At 45.6% G+C, this 25,413-nt stretch overlaps 1 protein-coding gene across 1 annotated transcript in view; it reads left to right on the plus strand.

The window, feature by feature from the left end:
* The window catches only part of CEP44 (centrosomal protein 44), an 83,687-nt gene that overhangs the window by 49,582 nt on the left and 8,692 nt on the right, over positions 1-25,413 (plus strand). The window contains exons 6-9 of the mRNA XM_082269725.1: positions 1,951-2,082; positions 16,773-16,979; positions 19,455-19,530; positions 23,729-23,856. Of these exons, the coding sequence (XP_082125851.1) occupies positions 1,951-2,082; positions 16,773-16,979; positions 19,455-19,530; positions 23,729-23,856 (543 nt within the window). The remainder of the gene's footprint in view (positions 1-1,950; positions 2,083-16,772; positions 16,980-19,454; positions 19,531-23,728; positions 23,857-25,413) is intronic.

Raw genomic sequence — 25,413 nt, forward strand, 5'->3', positions numbered from 1 at the left:
CTCTTTATGTCTTAAAATGTATAAACCGATTATGAATACATACCTGTTGAAATATATATTACAAAGTATTATTTCTATTTAACTTTTGTTGATATCTAATTTCTATTTTATTTTTATTTCATGTCCGTGACAAATAAAGCTTTGATTGGCTCACAATTGATGCATTTCCTCGCTCAGCACTTAAAAGTTCATATCTGGTTTTTGTCCTGTTTGCTCTGCTGAGAGCACACTTCTCGCATTACTTAATTTTGGTCATTTTATGTAGACATTACCTTTGAGGCTTTCTGGTGGCATTTGTCTTCTACTACGTATGGGTTGGTTCTAGCAAAAAATGTGTCCAAACTGAATTTTCTCTATCTTTGGGAAGATTTCCTTTTACTTCCTATCCTATAGACACAAAAGAAAATGACAGGAAATTGCTTCAAAGTGAGCAAAGTCCTCTCTTAGATGGTTGTCACTAGAGCCAGTGTCACCATTCCATGATCTCTCCTCTGTTCCTGTTCTGGTTACAAATCAACATTTTTAATTTTACCTTCTTTCAGTATCAATCACAGTGGTCATCAGAATACAGAGAGAGAGAGTGAATCTCCATGAGGGGGGACAGACCATGTATATCTTCCAGATTTTTAACAGTAACCTTCCCCAAAGCAGAAATGCACGTGTTGTGTTATAACATGTGTCTCCTTTTTCATCGCCGTACAAAAAAAAAAATATATATATCAAATGCTGAGTTTTCACTATCCAAACTCCTGTGGTATGAGTCATATGACCAAAGCTTTGTTTTAGTCTGTAGCAAAGGAGGTCTTAAAACCGAGCCAAGGTTTGGCTATCTCCGCTTAAGCCTGGTACACACTGACAGTTTTTTTTTTCATTCAAACCGAAGGAATGAAGAAAAAAAAAACTGAGGCGCTTACTGTAGGAACTATGCAATGTTAGCACAGTGATCGCCCTATGAGCTATTATGCTCTGACAGGGGGACTGCCCCCCACCAGAACACAGCGGTTCTCACTCGCGGTCATTGGCTGTGAGCGCTGATCGGATGTCGATCAGCTGTTGTTTTTCCAACATGCCCATTCGACTGAAGCCAGGCATTTGGTTGGCTTCTGTTGGACAAGTACGCGTGTGCAGAATGTCAACTGGTTTCTGTTAACCGCTGATATTCGGCCCGTGTGTACTAGGCTGTTTAGACTGTTTGTTGGCATTTTGTCACTTGGCTATCATTAGCGGATTTGATTAGAAGAACGTTAGGAGAAAGGTAGAATTTTTTTAAAGTGTTTCTAAAACCTTAAGGTTTTCTTTACCTTAATGTATTTTATGCAATAAGGTAAAAAACCTGAGCTGCAGGATCTCCCCAGCCCCCCCCCCCCCATACTTACCTGAGCCAGATCCCATTGCAGCGATGTACATGAGCGCTGCCCCCCTCCTCTCTGGGCAGATTGATAGCAGTAGGAGCAATTGGCTCACGCCGCTGTCAATCAAATCATGTGATGAGGGAGTGGGGGGCAGGACTAAACCACCTGTTGTGTTAATGTGGCTTTCTATGAGGGTACTCCCCGAAGAGGAGGAGCCTGGAGTGCCAGCCAGGACCCCAGAAGAGTAGGATCGGTGCTGCTCTCTGCAAAACCATTACATAGAGCAGGTAAGTAGAACACGTTTTAACAGGGTTCAATGTTTTTTTAACTTGGTCTTGCTTTTTTCACTATTCTTGAGGCGGATAAGTATAACAGAGAAAGTAGGCTGGAGAATACAGGTTCTCTTCAGCAATGTACTGCTTAGCATAGTTCTGAAACAACTTGATTGATATCAGCCTTCAGCACTATAAAAACATTAAAAACCATAAAAATCTGACATCCTATTGGATACTTGGGCTACTATATGTCAAAATTCTGTCATGGGTCAATCCTAACTTTGTGAATATTTGGGTGCTAGAAATTGTGCTTTCTCTTGCAGAAAAAAATGCTTGTGGAACGACACATTGGCCGGGGAACTGCTAATTTACCTATAGTTTCTGAAAGATTTGCATCAACCCAAGAAGAAACCTCAAGCTCTGAATCTGAAGCAGATGGCCAGTGTGAGGATGTGGTAAGAATGCTGGCAAAACCTTGTCCTTTTATTTTGATGACATACTGTAGATATCTAATTACTGTTTGCAGGGGATCATTATACACATACAGTTAGTATAGAAAAGACTCGCCCCTCTTTAAAATTATTACTCTTTTTTGATTTTCAGCCTGAATTGAAGACAGGCATAGTTTTTGTTTTATTCTGCTGCATTTACTGAGTGCAACTTATATCTTTCACTTGGATGTTATAACACCAACATGTCAGAAAAAAAATAAAAAACAGAATCACAGAGTTAGAAAAAGGATCACCCCCCTCCTAACAATGACTTGTAAACTCAATCAGATGTAGTTAATCACCTTCTCAATGGCATACAAAGCCATTTGACTATCAATTATAATCAGCTGTGGTCATTTTGATTAGCTCAGCATGAAAAGAGCTTTCCTGGAGTATTTCAGTCCCTGGTAGTGCAACTGAAGCAAACAATCATCTATGGGTGGCAAGGCACTGTCAAAACAGCTCCGGGTTAAATTTGTGAACAGGCACAAGTTAGGAGATGGATAAAAAAAAATTCAAAGGCTTTGTCAATGCCTAGAAGCACAGTGAAATCTATTATTAAGAAGTGGAAGTTATTTGGTACAACACAGACCCTCCCTGGATCAGGATGTCACTCCAAACTGGATGAAAAAGCCAGGAGGAAACTGGTCAGAGAGGCTACCAAAAGGCCTACAGCAACTCTAAAGCGCAGTTGCAGGAATTTATGAGAAAGAGTGGTCATTGTGTGCATGTAACAACAATATCATAAATTCTCCACAAATCTGGCTTCTATGGGAGGGTTGCAAGAAAAAAGCCACTCCTCAAGAAAGGCCACTTCCAGTCATAACTGAGCTTTGCCAAAACGCACCTTAAAGATTCTGAGGCCACATGGAAGAGGTGTTATGGTCAGATGAGACTAAAATTTAATGATTTGGCCTCAACACCAATCGATTTGTCTGGCGGAAGTCCAATACAGCTCGTCATCCAAATAACACCATTCCTACAGTAAAGCATGGAGGTGGTAATATCCTGTTATGGGGGTGTTTCTCTGCATCAGGGACTGGAACATTTGTCCGGATAGAGGGAAAATTGAATGGAGCAAAATACCATCAAACTCTTGAGGAAAATCTGCTGCCCTCTGACATAAAGTTGTCAATGGGGAGAAGAGTTTTCTTTCCAAAATGACAATGGCCCAAAGCACACAGCAAAAATGACCACACAGTGGTTGAAGGAGGAAAATGTGAATGTCCTTGCATGGCATAGTCAAAGCCCAGACTTAAACATCATTGAAAATCTGTGGAATGACTTGAAGACTGCAAGTCTTCAAACAGTCACAACAAAAAGTCGCCATCAAATTTAACTGAACTTGAGTAGTTCTGCAAAGAAGAGTGGGCAAATATTGCAAAGTTTTGATGTACAAAGTTAGTAGAGTCCTATCCCAACAGACTAAAGGCTGTAATTAAAATAAAAGGTAGTTCAACAAAATACTGACATAAGGAGGGCTTGGTTTCCGGCGGAGAAGATGGACGCGTTCTAGTCCCGCTCCGTGAGGCCACCCTGGACACGCCGCAATAGTAGAGCCTCCTTGCCCGGTACCGACGCCCCGACTCACCGGCAGTGACAGCAGCTGATCGCCGAGATGGCCCGCCGCAAGAAGGGGCCGGAACAGCTAAACAAGCTGTCCGGTTTCTGGATCTCACAGAGCGCCCGTCTACAACAAAATGGCGGCGACCGCGGATCGCAGCAGCAGCCACAGCAGCTGAAGCAGCTCCATCCACGTCCATCCGCAGCCCCAGCCATCCGGCAGATAGCAAATCCGGACAGTGGGCAATCTTTTGGCTCCCCCTCGCCTCCATCACCTTCTTCCAGGAGTCCGGCGAAAAACAGGCAGAGTAGAGAGTCCCCTCCACGGCACTATCAGGGAGCAGGTATGGACACAAGCATTTCCCCCTCTGCTTTCTCTGCACAGCCAGCCAGATCCCTTTTGCAGCACTCCCCTCCAGCAGCAACCCTATATCTGAGGGGGTGATGAGGGACATGATGTATACCCTCCGATCCACCATGCAGGTAGACATGCAGGCCTGCATGCACCAGCTTAAATCGGAGATGGTGTCCCTGGGGTCCAGAATAGATACCACTGAACGCACTATGGGGAAACAAGCCTCTTGCATCAATGCTGTGGTGGATAGGGTGAACACACATGATGAGGATATCCAATGGCTCAAAAATAAAGTGGCAGACCTGGAGGATCGCTCCAGGAGAAATAACATTAAGAGCAGAGGTATCCCTGAGACGGTTCAGCCTTCCCAACTTTTGGAGTATGTCACTGCTTTGGTGCCTGGGGCTTCCGCAGCGGACTTGCTTATCGACAGGATTCACAGGTTGCCTAAGCCATCCTTCCTTCCCAATGATGTATCTAGAGATGTTCTGTTACGGGTGCATTTTTATCGCATGAAGGCACAGATCATGTTGGCATCCCGCCAGGCTAATAACCTTCCGGAGGGGTACGGGGACCTTCAGCTCCTCCCGGACCTCTCCAGACACACTCTCCAGGCAAGACGTAACTTGGCGACGGTGACGAAGGCTTTGCGCAACCACGCCATACCACACAAATGGAGGTATCCCGCCACGCTTATGGCTACCCATGGGTGCTCCACGGTCACCATCCGCACCATGGAAGAGGGCATCCAGGCTTTGAAGACCTGGCAGATCATACCACCACAACAACCTTTTACCTCTGCCTCCTCTCCACTGCACTCACTGGAAGAAGACTGGAACATAGTGTCCCGGAAGAGGCAATCAAGGCAGACGTCTACCCATGGGGGCTCTAGTGCTTGACTCGACTTTTACTATACAAGTGTCCATGGCCATGGGAAATGTTGATTCCTCTTGGCCCTCCGTATGCTCGTAGTCGGCTCATCCCGACCACGGACCGCAGAGACGGTTCTTTTCTTAGTTTTTGTTTTCCTTTTTTCCCTTTGTTTGGCATTGGCAACTCCTGCATCCCTCTGTTGGTACTGCTCGACATGGCACGCATCCGGCTGGCTCCCTCCCGTATGTCACTCGGCTTTCGCTGATACCTCACAGACCCGATGGATCTGCATCCCGTTTCCTACTTCCTGAAAAATGACCATCAAGCTATTATCGATTAACGTCAATGGACTCAACCACCCTGCGAAGCGGCGTTCCCTATGGCAGGAAGCTTCAACGTCTAGAGCCGACATAGTCGCGGTGCAGGAGACCCATTTCCGTGCTGGCTTCCACCCGTCCTGCTCCCACAAGAATTTTTCACAAATTCTCCTAGCATCTGACTCTGTGAAACAACGTGGAGTCCTACTGGCCTTCCGGAACTCCCTTACAGTCACACTACATGCATCTGTCTTGGATCCCAATGGTCGTTTCATCATTGCTGTGTGTGACATTAATGACCTACCATTGACCATCGTTAATGTTTATGCTCCGAACTCCCACCAAATTCGCTTCATGCGCAGGCTACTCAAGCAAGTATACAAGGTTCAGCGGGATCACCTTTTGTTGCGTGGAGACTTTAACCTCGTTGTCGACCCCAGGTTGGACTCTTCGGCGTCCCCCCGGGGCCGCCAACGGGGACTGGGGAATCTTTTACATACTGAACAACTGTTTGATGTTTGGCGGTGTCAACACGCCACAGAGAGGGACTACTCGTTCTTCTCACCAAGACCTACTTCTTACTCTAGACTGGATATGTTTCTGCTGGATAGGTTCTTACTGAGCAAGGCATCCTCCTCGGAGATTGGGACTATCTCTTGGTCTGATCTTGGTCACACTCTCCATCGAGGAAGCTGTGAGAGTGGCTCCTCCGGGTGTGTGGAGATGTGACACCCGCATGCTTCAGGAACCAGGCTGTTTTTCTCATATATCTGAAAGTTTTACGTGAATTTTTTGCTATCAATGCCCCCTCTGTCTCTGACCCTTGGGTGCTGTGGGGTGCACATAAGGCCTTTGTTAGGGGGCAGTGCATTCAGCAGCAGGCAAGGCTTAGGAGACAGAGGGCAGCAAGGTTGACCACTTTACTGGATAGGATACGTGTGTTGGAGGCGGGCAACAAGCAAAGCCCCTTGGCGACCACTTCCTCTGAACTGACTCGTCTCCGCCATGATCTATGTCTTGTGCCCCTGGAACAGTCAGATAAACATCTGAATTTCCTGAAGCTCAAGCACTACTCTCAGGCTAATAAGGCGGGTAAACACTTAGCGTTACAGGTCAAGCGTAGACAGGCCAAGGCCAGGATCCCCTTTCTCTTACATCCCGAGACTAAGCACAAGATAACACACCCGCAGGCCATTTCCAACGAGTTCGCCATCTTCTGTAGTGCCCTCTATAACTTGAAGGACAGCCAGTCTGACCCCCCAACCCTCGGCAGAATGTATAGAGGACTTTCTAAAGTTGATTAAGTTACCCTCCTTGTCGCCAGCCCAGTTAGACGTACTTAACTCACCCTTCACTATAGACGAGATTCGTACCAATATTTGTTCCCTTCCCAAAGGCAAATCACCCGGACCGGATGGTCTTACTAATGAATTTGATCACCTTTTTTTCCTGCTCGTAGGTCCGACCCTTACGGAAGTGTTTAATAAAGCCATGGTGGAATCTTCCCTTCCTCCCGATATTTTGGGTGCACACATTGTAACACTCCCTAAACCTGGTAAAGACCCTGTGTCCCCGGCCAACTTCCGTCCGATCTCTTTGCTGAACTCGGATGCCAAAATCTATGCTAGAATAATATCTAAGAGAATCCAACAGTTTCTACCGTCACTGATCGGTACGGACCAGCTAGGTTTTACCCCGGGTTGGCAGACCTCGGATGCCACCAGGCGGTTGATATAGTGCATGTTGCTCAGACTTCCAAGACTTTTGATAGGGTGCATTGGGGGTACATGTTGGCCACCCTTCGTAAGTTTGTTTTCTCGGGCCCTATCTTGTCTGCCATTTTAGCTCTGTACTCCTCTCCTTCAGCGCAGGTATACACGTCGGGTTCCCTGTCCAAACGTTTCTCCATTTCAAACAGAACTAGGCAAGGATGTCCGTTGTCCCCGACCATATTTAATTTACTAATTGAACCCCTAGCTGAAACAATTAAGTCCCACCCTTCGATCACTGGCTTCTCCCTCCCTAGCTTGCACCATAAAATAACATTTTGCCGACGACATTATTTTAATTCTCACAGATCCCCTTACATCGCTTCCGGCAGCATATGAGGTGCTGTGCTCCTTTAGCCAAGTGTCGTACTACAAATTGAACACGTCCAAATCCACAATTTTAAACCTTGGCGTCGACCCCGATACGCAAATAGTGTTACAAACCAACATACCCATTCCCTGGTCGTCGGAAAGTATCCACTATTTGGGCATAGATATCCCCTCGAACACCTCAAAACTGCTTCCACTTAACGTGCATAGGTTGTTAACTAAAATTACGGCGGACACTTCCCGACTGAACACTAAATATCTCTCATGGAGTGGGCAACTAGCGACATATAAAATGTACATTCTTCCCCAACTGCTGTACCTATTTCGGGCATTACCCATCCCGTTTCCTGTCACCCAATTAGCTAAACTGACTGCTCATATGAGACGTTTTTTTTTGGGACAACAAACGGGTGCGATGCGCGTCCTCTGTCTTGTCCCGACGGAGACGCCTTGGAGGGGCAGCAATGCCTGATATTCCAACATATTACTGGACCATTATCCTAGCACAAACAAAACAATGGGTCACGCCAATGGACAAGCCGCTTTGGGCCATGTTAGAAGCAGACATAGCTCCCTTCCCTGACTTGCGCGTGTTGCTTATTAGTGACAAATGGATTCCCTGGGATGTGTCGGGTCTGCCCCCCACAATGCAAGCCTTGGTTCGGGCGCGGCGCAAATCGGTGTCCTCGGTCTCGGACCGCGACATCCTCCCTTCGCAGAAAATCCCGCTGGCGTTACTAGCTACACATATTTCTGACTTACCGTTTCGCACCTTCCATTCCAGAAACGTAACCCTAATAGAGCACTTTTACCAGGGGACATCTCTTATTTCTCCTACGGACTTGACGGATAAATATACCCTCTCACAGTCCCTTCTCTTTCATGTATACCGTATTCACCACTTCCTAACAAGGCATCCCCTGCAGACTCTATTGGTGGATGGCAAGCTCTGGGATCTCTTAGAATCCCAGCGCAGGCCACCCCCCAGACTATCTCAATACTACCATACACTTTTGGACGATGATAAGTTTTACAAGTCAACTCAGATGTTTAAATGGGATAGGGACCTTAGGACGAGTTTTACTGTGTCCCAATGGAAACTGGCAATATCATCTGCTACTGATCACACTCATTGTGTCAATCATTGGGAGATGATGCTGAAAATAGTTAACAGGTGGTACTATACTCCCTACCATCTAGCAGGCTTCTCCTCGTCCTATTCTCAACTCTGTTGGAGAGGTTGTGGCCAGGTGGGTACGCTTCTCCATATTCTCTGGGCATGCCCATCCCTTACCAGTTTTTGGAGTCAGGTATTTAAATATATGGCGACTCACACTGGATGTCTGATCAAACCGACTCCAGCCCTTGCCGTACTGAACCTAGGCATTGAAGTCATTCCGCACCAGTACAGGCCGTGGTCCACACACGTACTCCTGGCCGCCAGGTCCATTATCCTACGGAATTGGAGATCTACGGATTCTCCTAACCTGTCGGATGTGACATCCCTGCTACACGCGAACTACAAATTTGAGAAGGCGTTAGCGACTAACTCCCTCTCCATGTCAAGGTTTCGACAGTATTGGGAATTTTGGTCACCTCCCTGAGCTACCATGCTGTATTGTTGTTGTTGTTGATGTGAACATTATAGCTGCTGTTTCTTAAGAATGTTTGAATGTATCTAATGTACGGTGCATGTTGAATTCACTTTGAGCATTGCCATGCCATTTGCCTTCCTTATCTTCCTTGTTCTTGTGTTTGTTTGTCTTTGAAATGCAAATAAAAATCATTTTGAAAAAAAAAAAAAAAAAACTGACATAAGGTGGTGATTCTTTTTCCAACTCTGTGATTCTGTTTGTTGTGGTTATATCTTTTTTGATTTTGATGTTATAAGTTTCACTAGTAAATACAGCTGGATAAAACAAAAAGTGTGTATGTCTTCATTGCAGGCTGTAAAGCAACAAAATGTGATTATTTTAAAGGGGAATGGTTATTCTAAGGTGGCATTTGTTACACGTATCAATATTTTAGATTGTGATGCTCATAGGTACATACGATCTGTTATACAGTAAGTAAAAGCAGTACATGTAAAAGCAGTACATGTAAGTGGAATAATCATTTTCTTGTAAACTAATGAGTTGTCCACACTTTTTTTGAGAGAAAGAAATATTACAAAAAATGTAATGTTTTTTTTTGTTTTTGTATCCTGGTGACATGGAGAACAGAATAGAAAAGACACATCTTTAGAGGTGGCACGAACAGCACTAAGAGCATGACAGATGTTCAGACTCTTCCCCACTTAGTCCAAACTAAAAAAACGGTTTTGGCAAAAGACAGACTTTAGTCCTGGTTCACATTTATGCGCATCCGCACCCCTGGCAGTTCACACTGCCATATGCGATACGCTGGGGGTGTCAATTAAAAGTTAACGACACCCCCAGATCAGATCGCATATCGCAGTGCGATCTGAAAGTTCGCACAGAATCGGATCGCACTAGTGTGAACCACCATGCAATCCAATTCTGTTACGGACCAAAAATAGGGTCCTGTGCGTGTATGGCTGAATTTGCACCGCACAGAGATCGCATGTAATTTTAGGAGCAGCGTGCTCCGAATTACATGCGATCTCTGTGATCGCACAAATGTGAACCGGCACCTAAAGTGGATCTTTAGTCCCTCCCCTGCTGACTTTTAATCAAAGGACACTTACCCGCGCTGTCCTCACCCAGGCTGGTTCTTTGCCGGTCTTTGGGTCGCCAGCGCCACCATATTTATTGTGGGAAGGAGGCTTCCCACTCTTCATGAGAAAACCTTTCTCTTACGTCCTCCGACAGTCGCCGCCATCTTCATATTCGTCACAATGGGGTATTAGACTTTGCTCCGTAGGAGTAGCTAGGCAACAGAATATGTCAAAAAGCTTTTAACATATCCCCACCCCAGGGGGTGGTCCCCTCAGTCTATACCCTCCTGCTTCCTATTTCCTGCTTCAGTTTCAATGTCTAGCTTGTCAGGAGTAGCTGGATCTCTCTATGCTGGGGCATTTTGTCTCAGCCTTTATCTTCTTTTTTTTTGATTTTTCTTTGAGTTTTTTCTCTCTCTTTACTTAGCTGTTCTTTTTGTCAGCATTAGTTAGTTCTTCTGATGAAGAGGATTCGTGCGGGCTGGGTCTCGGGCTGATCCCCCTGGTCGCAGGTTGTGGGTCAGTGGCTTCCCAGCCTGCCATCGAGCGTTCAGCCAGGTAACGCTCCTGGCACAGTGAACGACCCATCCCTGTTCGGTGCAGGGATGATTGGTGAGGTGGCTACCTCACTGGACGCTGTGCGGTTTCTTAACCCCGATTTTTTTTTTTTGCGTCCTGGATGCGACTCTCCCTGCCTCATGCGCAGCGGCTTGTTCGCCTGTGCGGGTTCCCCACGCCATTAGGAGGTAAGTGTATCTATGTGGGGACCTGTCTGTTGGGGGGGTGTCAGTCTGGGACTGTGTTACCCTGCCTGTGTTTCACACTATTGAAATCCCTGTCTCTCTGGCTGCATGCTGTGGGCTGCAAGGAGGGGGGGCTGTGCTGCACTGTCTGTGTCAGTTTGTGTATGTGTGAACGGCTGTGTGCTGTGGGGCATGATTTTTATCATGTTTGGGGCTCTTTCAGCGACCGCTGCGGCGGTCCGCCATGTTTTTACATGCTATGCTGTGTTTAGTCCACTTCGCTCAGGTGGAGGAGCGGCGGTTTCGGCGCCAAACGGCGCCATTTTGGCAGCGCTCGCTCCGGCCGCATGGTATCACTGCGGGCGGCCATTTTCTTGTAGCCTTCCATAGGCTTTCATGGAGCGCCCTGTGTTGCATCGCTTCCTCTCCCTGGGTGCACCGATCGGGGCGGCAGCAGCAGCGATGGTCTCTACAGGTTTTTACCTCCCTATCCCTTTATCCTTGCCTGTGTTGAGCCTTTTTCTCCCGGTGGGGGTAAAAATTGTGCCAGTGTGTGTGTGCGGTGGGCAGCGCTCGCCGCGCTTGTTTAAGGGGCAGTTAACCCTTTACTTTCCGGCTTATCATTGGGGCGATGGATTCTCAGGGAAACGGATTTCCTACCACTTGGTGGGTGACCAAGGACTGTTTTCCCCCCAAGGGGGGATTTGGCTGCGGTTGTGTCTAATCTTGCTGCTCGGGTGCTAATGCTTGTGGCTGCTCAATCCACACAACGAACCAGAGTTTTCAATCTCCTCTGATCAGAGGGTGCTGGTGATGGGGCTGCTATAGCTGGGGTCTCCTTATCGGGGTCCCGTTCCTCCCTGGGTCTTGTGGGGTCCGGGGTGGAGTCTGAGGTAGAAGGGGTGGATAATTCTCCCCCTGGCTCGCCTGTAGAGCTTGCACTCATGGATGAATTGGTTGCTTCTATCAAGCAAACACTGCGTTTACGGGTTGAACCATGTCCTCCTGCTGCCCTGGCAGCTTATGGGACGCAGAAAGACGCAAGACATCGCAGGTCTTTCCCTGCACTGATGATTTTCAGCGCACTGTTAAGAAACAATGGTGCAATATACGCAAGCCTTTTGCTGTACCAAGTAGGTTCAAGCTGCGTTGTCCTGTCACGCCCGCTACTGATGGGCGGTGGTGTGTGCCACCTCAGGTAGATCACGCGGTGGCGGTTTTGTATAGGTCCACTGCGATTCCTGCAGAGGATACCCCGGTGTTCCGGGATGCTACGGGCAGGAGGCTGGAGTCTCTTGCCCGTCATTCTTACTCTATTACGGGTTCTATGCAAAAGGCTCTATTTGCTTCGCTTATGGCAGCCCAGGCTGTCGCGAATTGGACGCAGGTACTCGCAGGCGCGTCCTGGTGGTTGATTCAGCCTCACCGGCGACATTGGATTTGGTGGATCAAATCCATCAGGGTGTCATGTATTTGTGTGATGCGGACCTGGATATAGTACCGTTGGCTGCACGTGTACACAGTGTGGCGGTATTGTCTCGCCGCCTGGTTTGGTTGAAGTGTTGGTCTGTGGACCAATCTTCGCGCAAGACCTTAGCCAATCTGCCCTATGATGGCTCTCGCCTTTTTGGCGAATCCTTGGATGCACTGATAAAGGGGGTCACGGGTGGTGAGAGCACGCTCCTGTCCCAATCCCACCAGGCTAAGGCTGCTCATGGTATGAAGCATGCTTTTTTTCGGCCCTCTCAGGGGTCCTTTCGTGCCTTTCGGTCGCCCTATAGGGGCAAACCATTCATAGGCCAAGGCTCCCAAAAGAAGCCGTTTTTCAGGTAAGCATAAGTCCGGCCAATCCGGATCCGCTGCCCATAACAATGAAGGGGCGCCCTCACCCAGTTCTGGGGTGGGGGGACGCTTGCTCGGTTTTTCTTCAACCCTGGTTGGCCCGTGTTCGGGACAGGTGGGTTCAGGAAATCGTTCGTTCTGGTTACAAGATCGAGTTTTCTCTCCCGGCCGGAGAGCAGATTTTTTCCCTCAGGTGGTTCCGGTGCCTCATCGGGACAGATTTCGGGGGTTCTCTTCCAATCTGTTCACTGTGCCCAAGGAGGAGGGCAGGGTACATCCAATTCTGGACTTACAGGCTCTGAACCGCTTGTGCGGGTTCGCAAGTTCCGCATGGAATCCCTGCGGTCGGTGGTGGCTGCCCTGGTTCCGGGGGAATTCATGGCTTCCATCGACTTGAAGGATGCGTGCCTTCACATCCCGTTTTTCGAGGGTCACCGGAGGTGACTTAGATTTGCCATTGCGGAGGATCATTGCCAAATCGTGGCGTTACCTTTTGGTCTCGCTTCGGCTCCACGGGTTTTTTCGCCAAGGTGCTTGCACCGGTTTCTGGCTTTGTTGAGAGCCCAGGGCATCTCTGTCCTGGGGTGTCTGGAAGTTATTCTGGTTCGGTCTGCGACCAGCCAGGGTCTGGAGGAGGACCTGTCCTTCACAATGCTGACTCTCAGGAGTTTGATTGGGCGATTGATTTTACATAGTCGACGCTGTGTCCGTCGATTTGTCTTCCCTACCTGGGAATGATTCTGGACTCGGTCTAGGCGAAGGTCTTCCTACCGGACGACAAACTCAGGATTCTTCAGGAGAAGTCAGGTCCCTCAGGGACGTTCCGTGCTCGTCACTCCGGACGTGCATGAGATGTCTGGGATTGATGGTCTCGGCTTTCGAGGCGATTCCCTTCGCCCAGTTTCACACGCGGGGTCTCCAAGCGGAGATCCTGTCCAGGTGGGACGGGCGACCGCAATCTCTAGATCCGGATTTCGTTGGGCCATCGCACCAGAAGGGATCTTCTGTGGTGGCTCCAGTCCCCGACGGTGTCAGGGGGCAAGTCTTTTCGTCCTCTCTCATGGACGGTGGTCACCACGGATGCCAGCCTGTCGGGCTGGGGTGGTGTTCTGGGCGTTCTGTCCGCCCAGGGAACTTGGTCGGAGGCGGAATCCTCCCTTCCGGTCAGCATTCTGGAATTGCGTGCGATGAATCTCTGCCTTCAACGTTGGCCGGACAGGCTGCAGGGCTGTCCGGTTCGGGTGCAGACGGACATTGCCACGGCGGTGGCTTACGTCATTCGCCAAGGGGGCACCAAGAGGGCCCGGGTGGCTCGGGAAGTGGCCGACATTCTGTCTTGGGCCGAGACGCATGTCCCGGCGATATCGGCGGTTCACATTCCGCGGGTGGAGAACTGGCGGGCGGATTATCTGATGCCGCCAGTCCCTGGACCAGGGGGAATGGCCCCTCCGTCCGGGTGTTCTCCAGATGTTGTGCGCGACGTGGGGTCTTCCGGAGGTGGACCTGTTCGCGTCTCGTCTGAACAGCAAGGTGAACAGGTTTGTGGCAAGGCCACGCGATCCTCGGGCAGACGCGTCAGACGCGTTGGTAGCTCCGTGGCATCAGTACCGACTGATGTATGCGTTTTCACCGTTTCAATTGCTGCCCAGGTTCCTTCGCAGGTTGGTCTCGGAACCAAAACACGGTGATTCTTAGTGCGGCGGTCCCTTAGGGTCCCTGGTTTTGGTCCTTTGGGCTGTTTGGGATTTCTTTGTATCCCTGGGTTATTTGTTTTTTTCCTGGGTTATTGCTCCCGTTGAGCAAATTTTTTCTCGTGTTGCCCAGCTGGTTTCTTTCCTTTGGTAAGGTTACTTTCTTTGATGTGGAGACTGCGTTGCCTTTAGGCGCGGCTGCGTTTCCCACCCCTCATGTTTGCACTGCTTTGGGACGTCCCCATTGTGACGAATATGAAGATGGCGGCGACTGTCGGAGGACGTAAGAGAAAACTGAATTTTTGTAAAATCTTACCTGTAAAATTCCTTTCTCTGAGTCCTCTGACAGTCGCCGCCCCCGCCCCTCTTTTGGGGTTTAGGTACTCTACTGCTATTCCACTGAAGCAGGAAACAGGAAGCAGGAGGGTATAGACTGAGGGGACCACCCCCTGGGGTGGGGATATGTTAAAAGCTTTAATATTGACATATTCTGTTGCCTAGCTACTCCTACGGAGCAAAGTCTAATACCCCATTGTGACGAATATGAAGATGGCGGCGACTGTCGGAGGACTCAGAGAAAGGAATTTTACAGGTAAGATTTTACAAAAATTCAGTTTTCCTCGCTTTGTGAATGGTACCGCAGCAGTGATCCGAACAGAGGTGGGAGTGGGTATCTAGTAAAACCCGCTCCCCCGCAAAAAAAGTGCCCAAAAGTAAAAGGTGTGGCGGGGCGCGGGGGGGGGGGATGGGGGAGGGAGGAGGATGGAAAAGTGGAACTTCCATTTTGGGTGAAGTTCTGCTTTAAAGGGTACTGCGAACAGGCAGGATAGTGTATTTTATTACAGAAGAGACATCTGTAATATAGAGTCTGCCTGTTCGCAGTTTATTTTTCAACTTTAGTTCCACTTTAATGTAATTTTATGTTTTTTTTTTTTTTACCTGGTCAAACTTGTGCAGATATTTAAAAGCCCTGAGACTAGTGCCAGACACCCCAATCTTCATAGGATGTAAGAATCCGCAACAGATCTCAACTCAAGTGACACTTTATAGTGTTCCACTTCACCCCTCTCCTGGTAAATACATAAAAGGGTATGTAGAGAGGTTAGTAAAAGGGTGGAGGAGCTGGGCCTGCACAGGGAGTAATTAGTTATTTCCAGTAGGGACAAGGGCTATGATGTGCAAGTATACAGGTCTGTGCTTGTGAAATGGCTCTTCCTGGTGTAGTCTAATTTTCTAGCAAGCTCAAGGACATGTTTTAAGTGAATGAAAAAATGTATGAAAAGGAAAACAGTCTTTGTTATCTTCCCTTGGCGGACTGCATATTGCAATAGAAATGAGGAATCCTGTGTCAAATGCCACCTTTGTTACAACATTGTGAAAGGGGCTAAGGAAACCAAATGCTTTGTCTGTGAGAGACTTAAAGTAGAAGTTCAACCAACACCTAACTAATTCTAAACTTACCCGCAGCCACATTCTAAAACAAATCTATCTAGCCCTGTAAAGAAAAAGTCACTATACTTACCGTTTTTGGTCCAGTCCCACGCTGAGCTTTCAGCGGTTGCTTCAGTGTGTAGGAGAAGCAGCCGACAATGGAAGCCCCATAGTAAGTCTATGGGTGACGTCACTGTGACAGTACTCACTGTCACTGGGAATGAAAGACAGACAATATGCTAATATCAGCTCAACCACCTGTCTTCCCGACATTGTTGAATATGCTGATGTACTCACCTGTTATCTACAATAGGTTCTGTATTTACACCTATTGTTTGTGTATTGTATTGCAGGAGCTCGAGGACGGCCGTCTGCTACTTAATTGGATTAGGTTGATTGAATCACTGTCATCTATTAGTTGCTGAGTGGAAATATACTGTTTGTGTTGGTTGTTCTTTAGAGATGTTAATTCTATTTTTTGTATACAACTTCATCTGTGTAGGATAATGTAGTCAGGCAACCCCTGACCTGTGTGTAGTAATTTGATCAGAAGGGGGATGTGCTCATGTGTGTATAAATTGAGTGTGAAACTGTTCAATAAAGGAGAAGGTTCCAAAAACTTGTACGAGCTAAGTTTTTGGCTAGCTTTGTATGAGGGCGGCTGGGAAAATCTGGTATATATGTTCATGAATGCAAGGAAGCCGTATACTGACGGAAGACCACAAGTACAGTGTGGGTCAGTGGTTCCGTTACAGTCACTTTCCAGGCATTTGACAGCCATTGTCAGTTCTCTCCTGCATGCAGCAGCCGCAACTGGAGACCGGACTAGATCTTCATAGAACTGCAGAAAAAGCACATATAACTATTTCTTATTTACAGGGTTAGATGGATTAGTTTTAGAATGTGGCTGCGAGTAGGTTTAGAGTTAGTTAGGTTTTGGGTGAACTTCCACTCTAATTAGGCAGAAATCATGGGTGGAGTTGGCTTTTAAACTGCAAAGTATTTCCTTTTACATGATATGAACTAGTCTTATGTAATGTAAAATCAGTTGTTTTTCTTATAGGTAACAAAGGATGCACAGATAGATTTTCTAAAGGCGCAGCTTTCTGAATGTCAAGAGAAACTCACACGGCTTGATTGGATGGAAGAAAGACTGCAGGCATTGGAGAATAGTATGAAAGGGAAATTGGTCATCGATGAGAGTGACTGGAACAACCTTCTCAGTCGTGTTCTTCTCCTAGAAACGGACCGATTGATACACTCAAAAAAGGTCTGTAAAATAAAAATAATTAATGTAATGACATTGTCAGTGTCTGGTCAAGTCATTTGGCCACCTTCAGATCTTGGGGATAAAAGAGATTGGAAAGGTTGAAAATCTTGTCCAATCTCAGTTTTCCTTGAGATAAGCCATTATTTGGGCATCCTGTGGTATATCTGATTTGGGCTCCCCCAACCCACTCTACAAATGTATGCCTTATCTAAACATTGTGTTGATGTGCACAGAGACCTTTTCTGGTGGGCAATAGTATTGTGATTGTACGTCAAACCATGTTTAATTGAACAAAAAATATGGTCTTTAACAAATCCGCTTCTTAGTGAATTTATTAAATTACAGGACGTACATATATAAAGGGAAGTACTCACATTTAAGATCAAACTATTATGGTTTGAGCCATGTTTACTTTTCTAAAATGTAAACTGTTAATGCATGACAAAGGGTTGAACTAGAACCGTTAAAACAATGGCTAGCTAGTGTACATATATTGATGAGTATACAAAGGTATTGGCAGATGAGTCCTTACATTCCAGACTTCTACTGAACAAAATTATAAATGCAACACTTTTTTGTTTTTGCCCCCATTTTTCGTTAGCTGAACTCAAAGATCTAAGACTTTTTCTTGGATCGGACCCCCAATACAGTAAAACTGCACATTTTAGAGTGGCCTTTATTGTGGCCAGCCTAAGGCACACCTGTGCAATAATCATGCTGTCTAATCAGCATCTTGATATGCCACACCTGTGAGGTGGATGAATTATCTCGGGAAAGGAGAAGTGCTCACTAACACAGATTTAGACAGATTTGTGAACAATATTTGAGAGAAATAGGCCTTTTGTGTACATAGAAAAAGTCTTAGATCTTTAAGTTCAGCTCCTGAAAAATGGTGGCAAAAACAAAAGTGTTGCGTTTTATAATTTTGTTCAGTGTAGTTGTGTGATAAAGGACAAGTAATTTGTGTGTGTTCTGTAAACATTTTTTTGAGATTCTAACTATAGATCAATCATTGGAATACTGTTGTATGCTAGGAAAGGTGGAACAAATGGGAAGTGTCATTAGCAAAAATGTAGAAAAAATACACAGCAGAATTTATTTCCAGTCCAGAAATGAAGACACTAATGTAATTAGTCCAGGAATGTGTGTGGGCCATTGAAGCTATTATGTAAAAAGCAGTAGCAGCGCCCCTTCCCCATATGATCATGGTTTTAATGCTTTTTTTAGTCTAATGCAGTGGTCTCCAAACTGCGGCACTGGGGGTCCTTTGCTTTCCTTTACCCGGCCCTTGGACACCAACAATGGAACACCATTCCTTCCACTGACACCAACGATGGGGCACTATTCCACCTCCTAATACTTGGGACTATTCCTCAGACTGACACCAACAATGGAACACCATGCTTTCCACTGGCACCAATGATAGGGCCCTATTCCTCCCACTAATACCAATAATGAAGCATTGTGTACTCCCATTGACACTCAAGTATTTTCTCCTCACACTGGCCACATTCTGGCCCCCAGAGAGTCGCAAGGACAGTAAACTGGCCCTTTGTTTAGAAAGTTTGTAGACTCCTGGTCTAGGGTAATGCAGTGGAATATTTGCCTTATTCCCCAGTCCTGCAACAACTGGCAATCCTCTTCACTTTGACTCCAGATCTTTAACGTGGGCACCCCTTCAGCATTCTCACATACAATGTAGGACTAGTATTGGCCTCTGATCCTGCATTGTATGTGATCACCTTAGTGAGGGGGCGGCCTAATGACCTGGAGAAGAGGAACAACTTCATGGGACTAGTGGTCCATACCAGGACCAGAAGTGGAAAAGCCAGTGGACTGAGGAGTAAGGTAAGTAATCCTTTCTATTCCATGTCCCTATAGTAAATGAGCATTAGATTCTTTATAGAGGAAGTGATCTATTTTATAGCTTATTGGAGTTGATCTTTAGAGCTATAGTCTGGCACAAACGCTTTTATTCAGTTTTATTCCTGATGGCTGCGAGGGCATAAATCCATTTTGTGGGCACCAAATGCCCTTGCAAACCCAGATAGTATATTGTAAAAGTAGTGGTGACATAATCACTGTATTGCATATATCCAGAGAGCAGAAGCTGTATGAGGAACTCAGCAGGTCCTACCACTACTGACTTCCTGCAGAACACTACAGAAGTAGGGCATAGTACAAGACCATTCACCCCATGCATAAAGAGAAGAACTGTGACTGATCTTGATTACGGAATGCTCCTGCACATAGTTTTTTACACGTGATTTCTGGACAGATCTGGAAGAAATGAACAAAGAACACTAACATCCAAATAAGAATACACATGCCTCTTTTATTTATCTCAAAGTTCCACTTTAAATATTTCTCTTGAAAGTGTAAAGCTGATACTGCTGATATATTGCTGCTGGGTTTGTAGCTGAATGAAATTCTAATATTATTGTATTCATTAAATCTAATATTTTCTGTTTTCAGAAAGATATGACAGCAGAATTTACTTCTATTAGTGAAGAGCGTACATCCAGCAGGATAACAAATGATATTTCTCCAGGTAAGTGTCTTGTAAATGGGGTTGTATTGTAAGTTTCTGTGTACCTGTATGGTACACTTACCCTTTACCTATTTGCCTCTGCCTGCCTGAGTGCAGCCTGCTAGGTTAAATACGTATTTTCTCCTTCGTTCCAATGATCTTCACTGTGTGGCCCTGCTGCAATTAGCTGTACTGTATAGATGGAGTACAGCTCACCAAAAGGAAAGAATGGGGCAGCTGCACATATGAACACTAAGAAAAGGCATCAGCAATTACTTTTTCAGGAGAAAGACTGCGCAGTGTTGTCCAGGGCATTATAAATAACAAAGATGTTATACTTACCTGCTCTGTGCAAGGGTTTTGAACAGAGCAGCACCAATCCTCCTTTTCTGGGGTGCCCCGGCGGCACTCCTGGCTCATCCTTTTCATCGGGTGCCCCCACGGAAAGGCGCTTTTCATGGGGGCACCCGTGCAACCAGGATCACGAGTCCCGCTGCTGCGTCCATTGACACAGACAGCAGGTCTCGGCCCCATTCCCCGCTCCTGTGTCACTGGATTTGATTAAAAGCAGCGGGAGCCAATGGCTCCCTCTGCTATCTTCTATCCAATGAGGACTTGAGACAGTAGCTGGAGCCACTGGGTTTGTGCTTGTCGCTGGAACATTTACATCTCCTTTTAACAGAGCAGGCAGCACTGGAGTGGGGTATTTTAATTAAAGGCACTAAAAGTACAACTGTACTGTAGGCTGCTTTCATTCTGATGCATTTTTACCATTCTAAAACACAATTACTTTAAAGCCTATGGGACTCCTAATGCCACTTTGTTCTGAAATGAATAGAAACCGCTTCAAAAACACACCCGTGTTGTGTTTTTGGTGTGTTTTTATGGATCACATGGCTAAGTTTCACAGGTGCAGGGTAATAAAAACAGCAGAAAGAGGGCGCCTGTGTCAGTGTGATAGCAAAAACAAGTAACACTTTATTCAAATACAATTACATAAAAGTATCTTGCAAGCTGCACACAGGGTGGATGTGGATCACCAATCAAGCAGCCAGCCGTCACAAGGGATGAGAAGACTGCTGTGGGGATAAGCTCTGACCCGCCATATGGAGGTATATAACTGGTGGCGACTCTAGCTCTTACACCTGCTCTCGCAGAGCTAGTAAGAGACCAAATCAGGACGGGGTGCAACACGTTTCTGAGGCGCAGCCTCCTTCAGGCAAACCCGTCCCCCTCTGGAGGGGAACATTTTGTACTGTCTGGACAGAATAAAAAACAGCCACTCAGCACGGGTACCGGGCGTGGCTAAGTCGCCCAATCAACAGGGTAATACTGGCCTGCTTTTATAGCTGCGATCCAATCTCCAACGTGTATAACTGTCATAGCACGGCACAAGTGTATCTATAGCACAGCGGGCAACGAGCTAAAAAGTATATAAATAGCCTAAAGGAAAATGGACATGATTACAGAAAATCCCTAAAAATTATAAAAATGTAATCTGAAAGACTGTAAGTGAACGGCTGCATAGTAACACATCTATGATAGTATTTTATAATAAATGGTAAAGAATCGATTATTAAGTATATAAAAGGTGACATAAAATAGAATAACCGATTTATATTCACTACATGAATAATTACGCTAAAAAATACAAATAATAAATTCATTAAGATACACACCAGGTAATAATTCCTACCAGCATATCTAAAGGGTGATGGATATATACACAGACTAAATGTATAAATAGGAACGAAGGGGGTAAAAAAAAAAAAAGTGGGGGAGGGTGGGGGTGAGGGCAGGCGTCAAAGGATAAGAGGGGGCTGTCAAAAAGGATAGGAGTGGAGGGGCAGAGAAAAATAAAATAAAAAGGAAGGAGGATGGTGGGGGTTGAAAGGAGAAATACTGTTAGGTGCAAATTGATCGTTCTAGGTATTTTAGAATTGTGTTGACTACTATCTCCTCATTCAAACCCCCAGGCGCCAGAGAATTTAAGGTAAAAATCCAGTAGGTTTCCCTACGCCATGGCCTCTGAAATCTTTCGGTCGGGGAGTCACAAGGAGGGACAGTTTCCAGCACCCAGACTTTTAACCCTTCAGTGGATTCATTATGGACCTGAAGGATGTGCCTAGGAATGCTATGCTCATCTAACCCCTCTTCAATAAGTCCCCTATGTTCCCCGAATCAGGCCCTTACTGTCCGACTAGTGCAGCCTACATATAGGAGGCCACAGGGACAAGTCACACAATATATAACAAATTATGTTGAGCAACTGTAGAATTGCTTGATATGATAGTTTTTACCCGGATTGCCTTTACCACTTGCCTACTTGCCTAAAACCCCCTTCCTGCCCAGGCCAATTCTCAGCTTTCAGCAATGTCGTACTTTGAATGACAATTGCGCGGTCATGCAGCACTGTATCCAAATTACATTTTTATCATTTATTTCAAACAAATAGAGCTTTCTTTTGGTGGTATTTAATCACTGCTGGGGTTTTTATTTTTTGCTGAGCAAACCAAAAAAAACTGAAATTTTGAAAAAAAAAAGTTTTTATAGTTTGTTATAAAATTTTGCAAACAGGTAATTTTTCTCCTTCATGGATGTGCGCTGATTTGGCGGCAGTGATGGGCCCTGAATGGTACTGATAGGCTGCACTGATAAGGCGGCACTGATGGATGGCACTGATGGACACTGGTAGGTGGCACTGATAGGCAATGATAGGCACTGGTAAGTGACACTGATAGGCTGCACTGATGATGGGGCGTTGATAGGTGGCACTGACCTGCACCGTCAGGTGACGCTGGCGGGCACTGGTATGTGGGACTGGGGCACAGATGCTCCTCTCCTTTTCGGGACCGATGTCCCTCTTACAGCAGTCCGACCTTTTTTTTTCTTCTCACGCTGACAGGAAAAAAAAAAAAAATCTGATCTCCGACTGCGGTTTGTATCATGTGATCAGCTGTCATTGGCTGACAGCTGATCACGTGGTAAGGGGAGGGAGCACGCGGGCAGCCCATGCACAGGAGGATGTACGTGGATGCCCTCCCGGCAATTAAGGTCTGCACTGTAGCAGTCTTTTGGCTGAAGAGCAGACGGGAATTGGTTAAAACTCTTCTGGGGATGCTGGGTAATAGGCACCCGGAAACGCACTGGAAACACGGCAAAAAGGCAAGCAGGCTAAATCTGCTTTGTCCATGAACAAAATTAAAATTTTTAATGTTTAGTCCAGTAATTAATATCAAGTGATATGTCTTCATTAAAACCACTATGCCATATCTATTATTGTGGAGAATTTATTGCATATTCACATATGATTATTGTTATTATTTATTGAAAATATACCTAAAACCCAAAATGTAATCACTTTGGGGGTTCTTTCTAGAATGTATGAATAGTACACACAAATATATAATTTTGCATTAGCAGTTGCTTATACTTTTGATCCAGAATCCTTCTAAGAACTGCAGGCATTTAGGATTCTGTGGAATAATCCCTTTCTCCTCCTTAAATACATGTATTTCATTGGATGTGACAGTGCGTGCTGAGAAAAGGAGCATTACCAAGTACCTGACACCGATTATTTTTCAGATCTCTGAGCCTCCTAGTGAAATCAAAGTCAGATTGTGTTGTAAAATGACGTTTGCAGTACTTTAAAAATGAAAAAAAAATATATATATATATGTGTGTGCCATTGATTTTACTGTACATCTTTGTGGTGTGCTAATAGCTCTTGTTACTTGGTGACTGGTAGAATGCAGCTCTACTGCCATCCAGTGACAAGATGGTTAAAAAGCATCTCTTTTATAAAAGGAACTTTCAATTTTTGTACAACCATATGATTTTAATAACCTATTAACGTTATATTAGTTTTGTTAACAGGTGTTTAAAATGTCTTGAAGTGTTTTATTATGGAAAAATAATATGTTGCAGTTTTAAACTAACATTGGTGTACTTTTTATCTAATAATAGCCCTAGTGGTTTCCTTATCTTCACAGTGATCAGCAGCACATTCTTAAGTGCAAGGTTTAGATTTCATGTTGTCTGTGTTATTTGCTACTGCTCTGTGTCTATAATTTAACACTAAGAATGCTCCACACAGACCGGTAACAGTAGCATTTCATGTAAACATTGTATGTACATTCTGAGTACAGTAAATCAAGTTGTTTGATCGGTGACACAGTAAACAGACAAAGGTTATTTTAAAATGAACATCTTTTCACAGATTTTCACACCAAGGTAGATATACCAGAAAGCAATCATCAGTCGTCTGGATACAATTCCCTGCTATCTGCAGACACATCTCCTGTAACCAATGACATCAATTACAGCTGCTTGACAGAAGACTTAAAGGTAAGTCAAACTGGGCAATGAATCAGTGAATTCCATTCCAAGGTCAAAAGAACAAGTAAGCATTACCATATATAAATGTTTTCTGAGTTGTACTGATATAACAGTTATTGACACTAATGAACAGTGTACAGAAATGTGAGCATGATGTTTTTACTCTGAAGGAGACTATAGAAACTTGTGGCTAATCTGTAATGTGCCATTTGTATTGTCAACTGTTCATTTACCTCTGTGCCAGGTATGTTCTTGATCCCCCAACAATGTAGATTAGCCCCTGATATCATGAATGTTTCAGTTCAGTGTATGGTAATGCTCATTACAGAAAACCCTACTGCTAATTCCAAGAATCTTCTAGCATGGTGAAAAACATTTTTTTTTGTCCATTGAGGGACACAGGAAGTCATACACTTTCGGGTCATACTGAACCAAGATAAACTGTAGGCCAGTCCAGGATAACCACACCTACTACCAGCATGCCTCAGTTTAATGCGAGTCTCCTAGGAGGACAGCCATTTTCTTTCTTCCCCTGTGTAAAAGACTCATTTATTTTTGCGAACAAAATTTTTTTCTTTAAACAAGTGTCTACTGTACAATGTTGCTAAAGCTCATCCCTGTAGTTGCAGCTAATCAGTACAGCAGTCCTCGATTAAACCTTTACCTAGGACCTAGGTCCTGTACACCAGTGGTCCTCAACCCTGGCCTACAGGGCCCACTAACAGGCCAGGTTTTCAAGATAACTAAATTGCATCCCAGGTGATATCATTTGCTGCTCAGTAATTGCAGTATTCTAGTCTGCATCTCCCCAAGGTAATACTTAAAATCTGGCCTGTTAGTTGGCCCTGAGGACCGGAGTTGAGGACCACTGCTGTACACTACCAGTTTTTGCCTTGCTCTTTTGGTCCTTTGCTGTATTATACCCCAGGTGTTTACCAGGATGCTGGCTCCTTACACCAAAGAGTGCAGCAGTACCGTGCTGCACTCTCATGGCATCACCATTGTGTGCAGACCACCCCCTTTTCAGAAAACAATCGACACATGCTCTGTCTGACAATGTGGTTCTGACTCTCTAAGTATTACAGCAGTTTGGATAGATTTTGAACCTTCAAAAATCATAGCTGGAACCAACTCATTGGTTGAAGTACCTAGGTCTAGTCCTGAACACAGCACAGGCCAGAGTGTTTCTTCCACCAGAGAAACTTCAAGCTTTCTTATCTCAGATTTGAGTTTACCAATCCAGGAATTCTCCAAATATCCACTTTTGCATGGGGGTCTTGTGTCTGATGGTAGCTTCTTTCAAGGCCTAGTTTCACTCCTGACCCCTACAACGCAAAATTCTGATGTCATGGAACAGGTCAGTCCAGTCTCTGGCTCCATCAATTTGTTTGGCACCAAGGACCAAGTTGTCCCTGTTTTGTTGGCTCAGGAATCCAACTTCTAGAATGGTGGGGAAGGAGGGGGGGGGGGGGGTTCCTTCTCCCTGTCTTTTGGAAGATTCCAGCGGATGCCAGCATGTTGGATTGGGGAGGAGCCCTGGGCCCCTTGTTCAGAAATTGAACTTGG

This window comes from Pelophylax lessonae (genome assembly GCF_965119305.1).
Source record: "Pelophylax lessonae genome assembly, chromosome: 1".
NCBI lineage: Eukaryota > Metazoa > Chordata > Amphibia > Anura > Ranidae > Pelophylax > Pelophylax lessonae.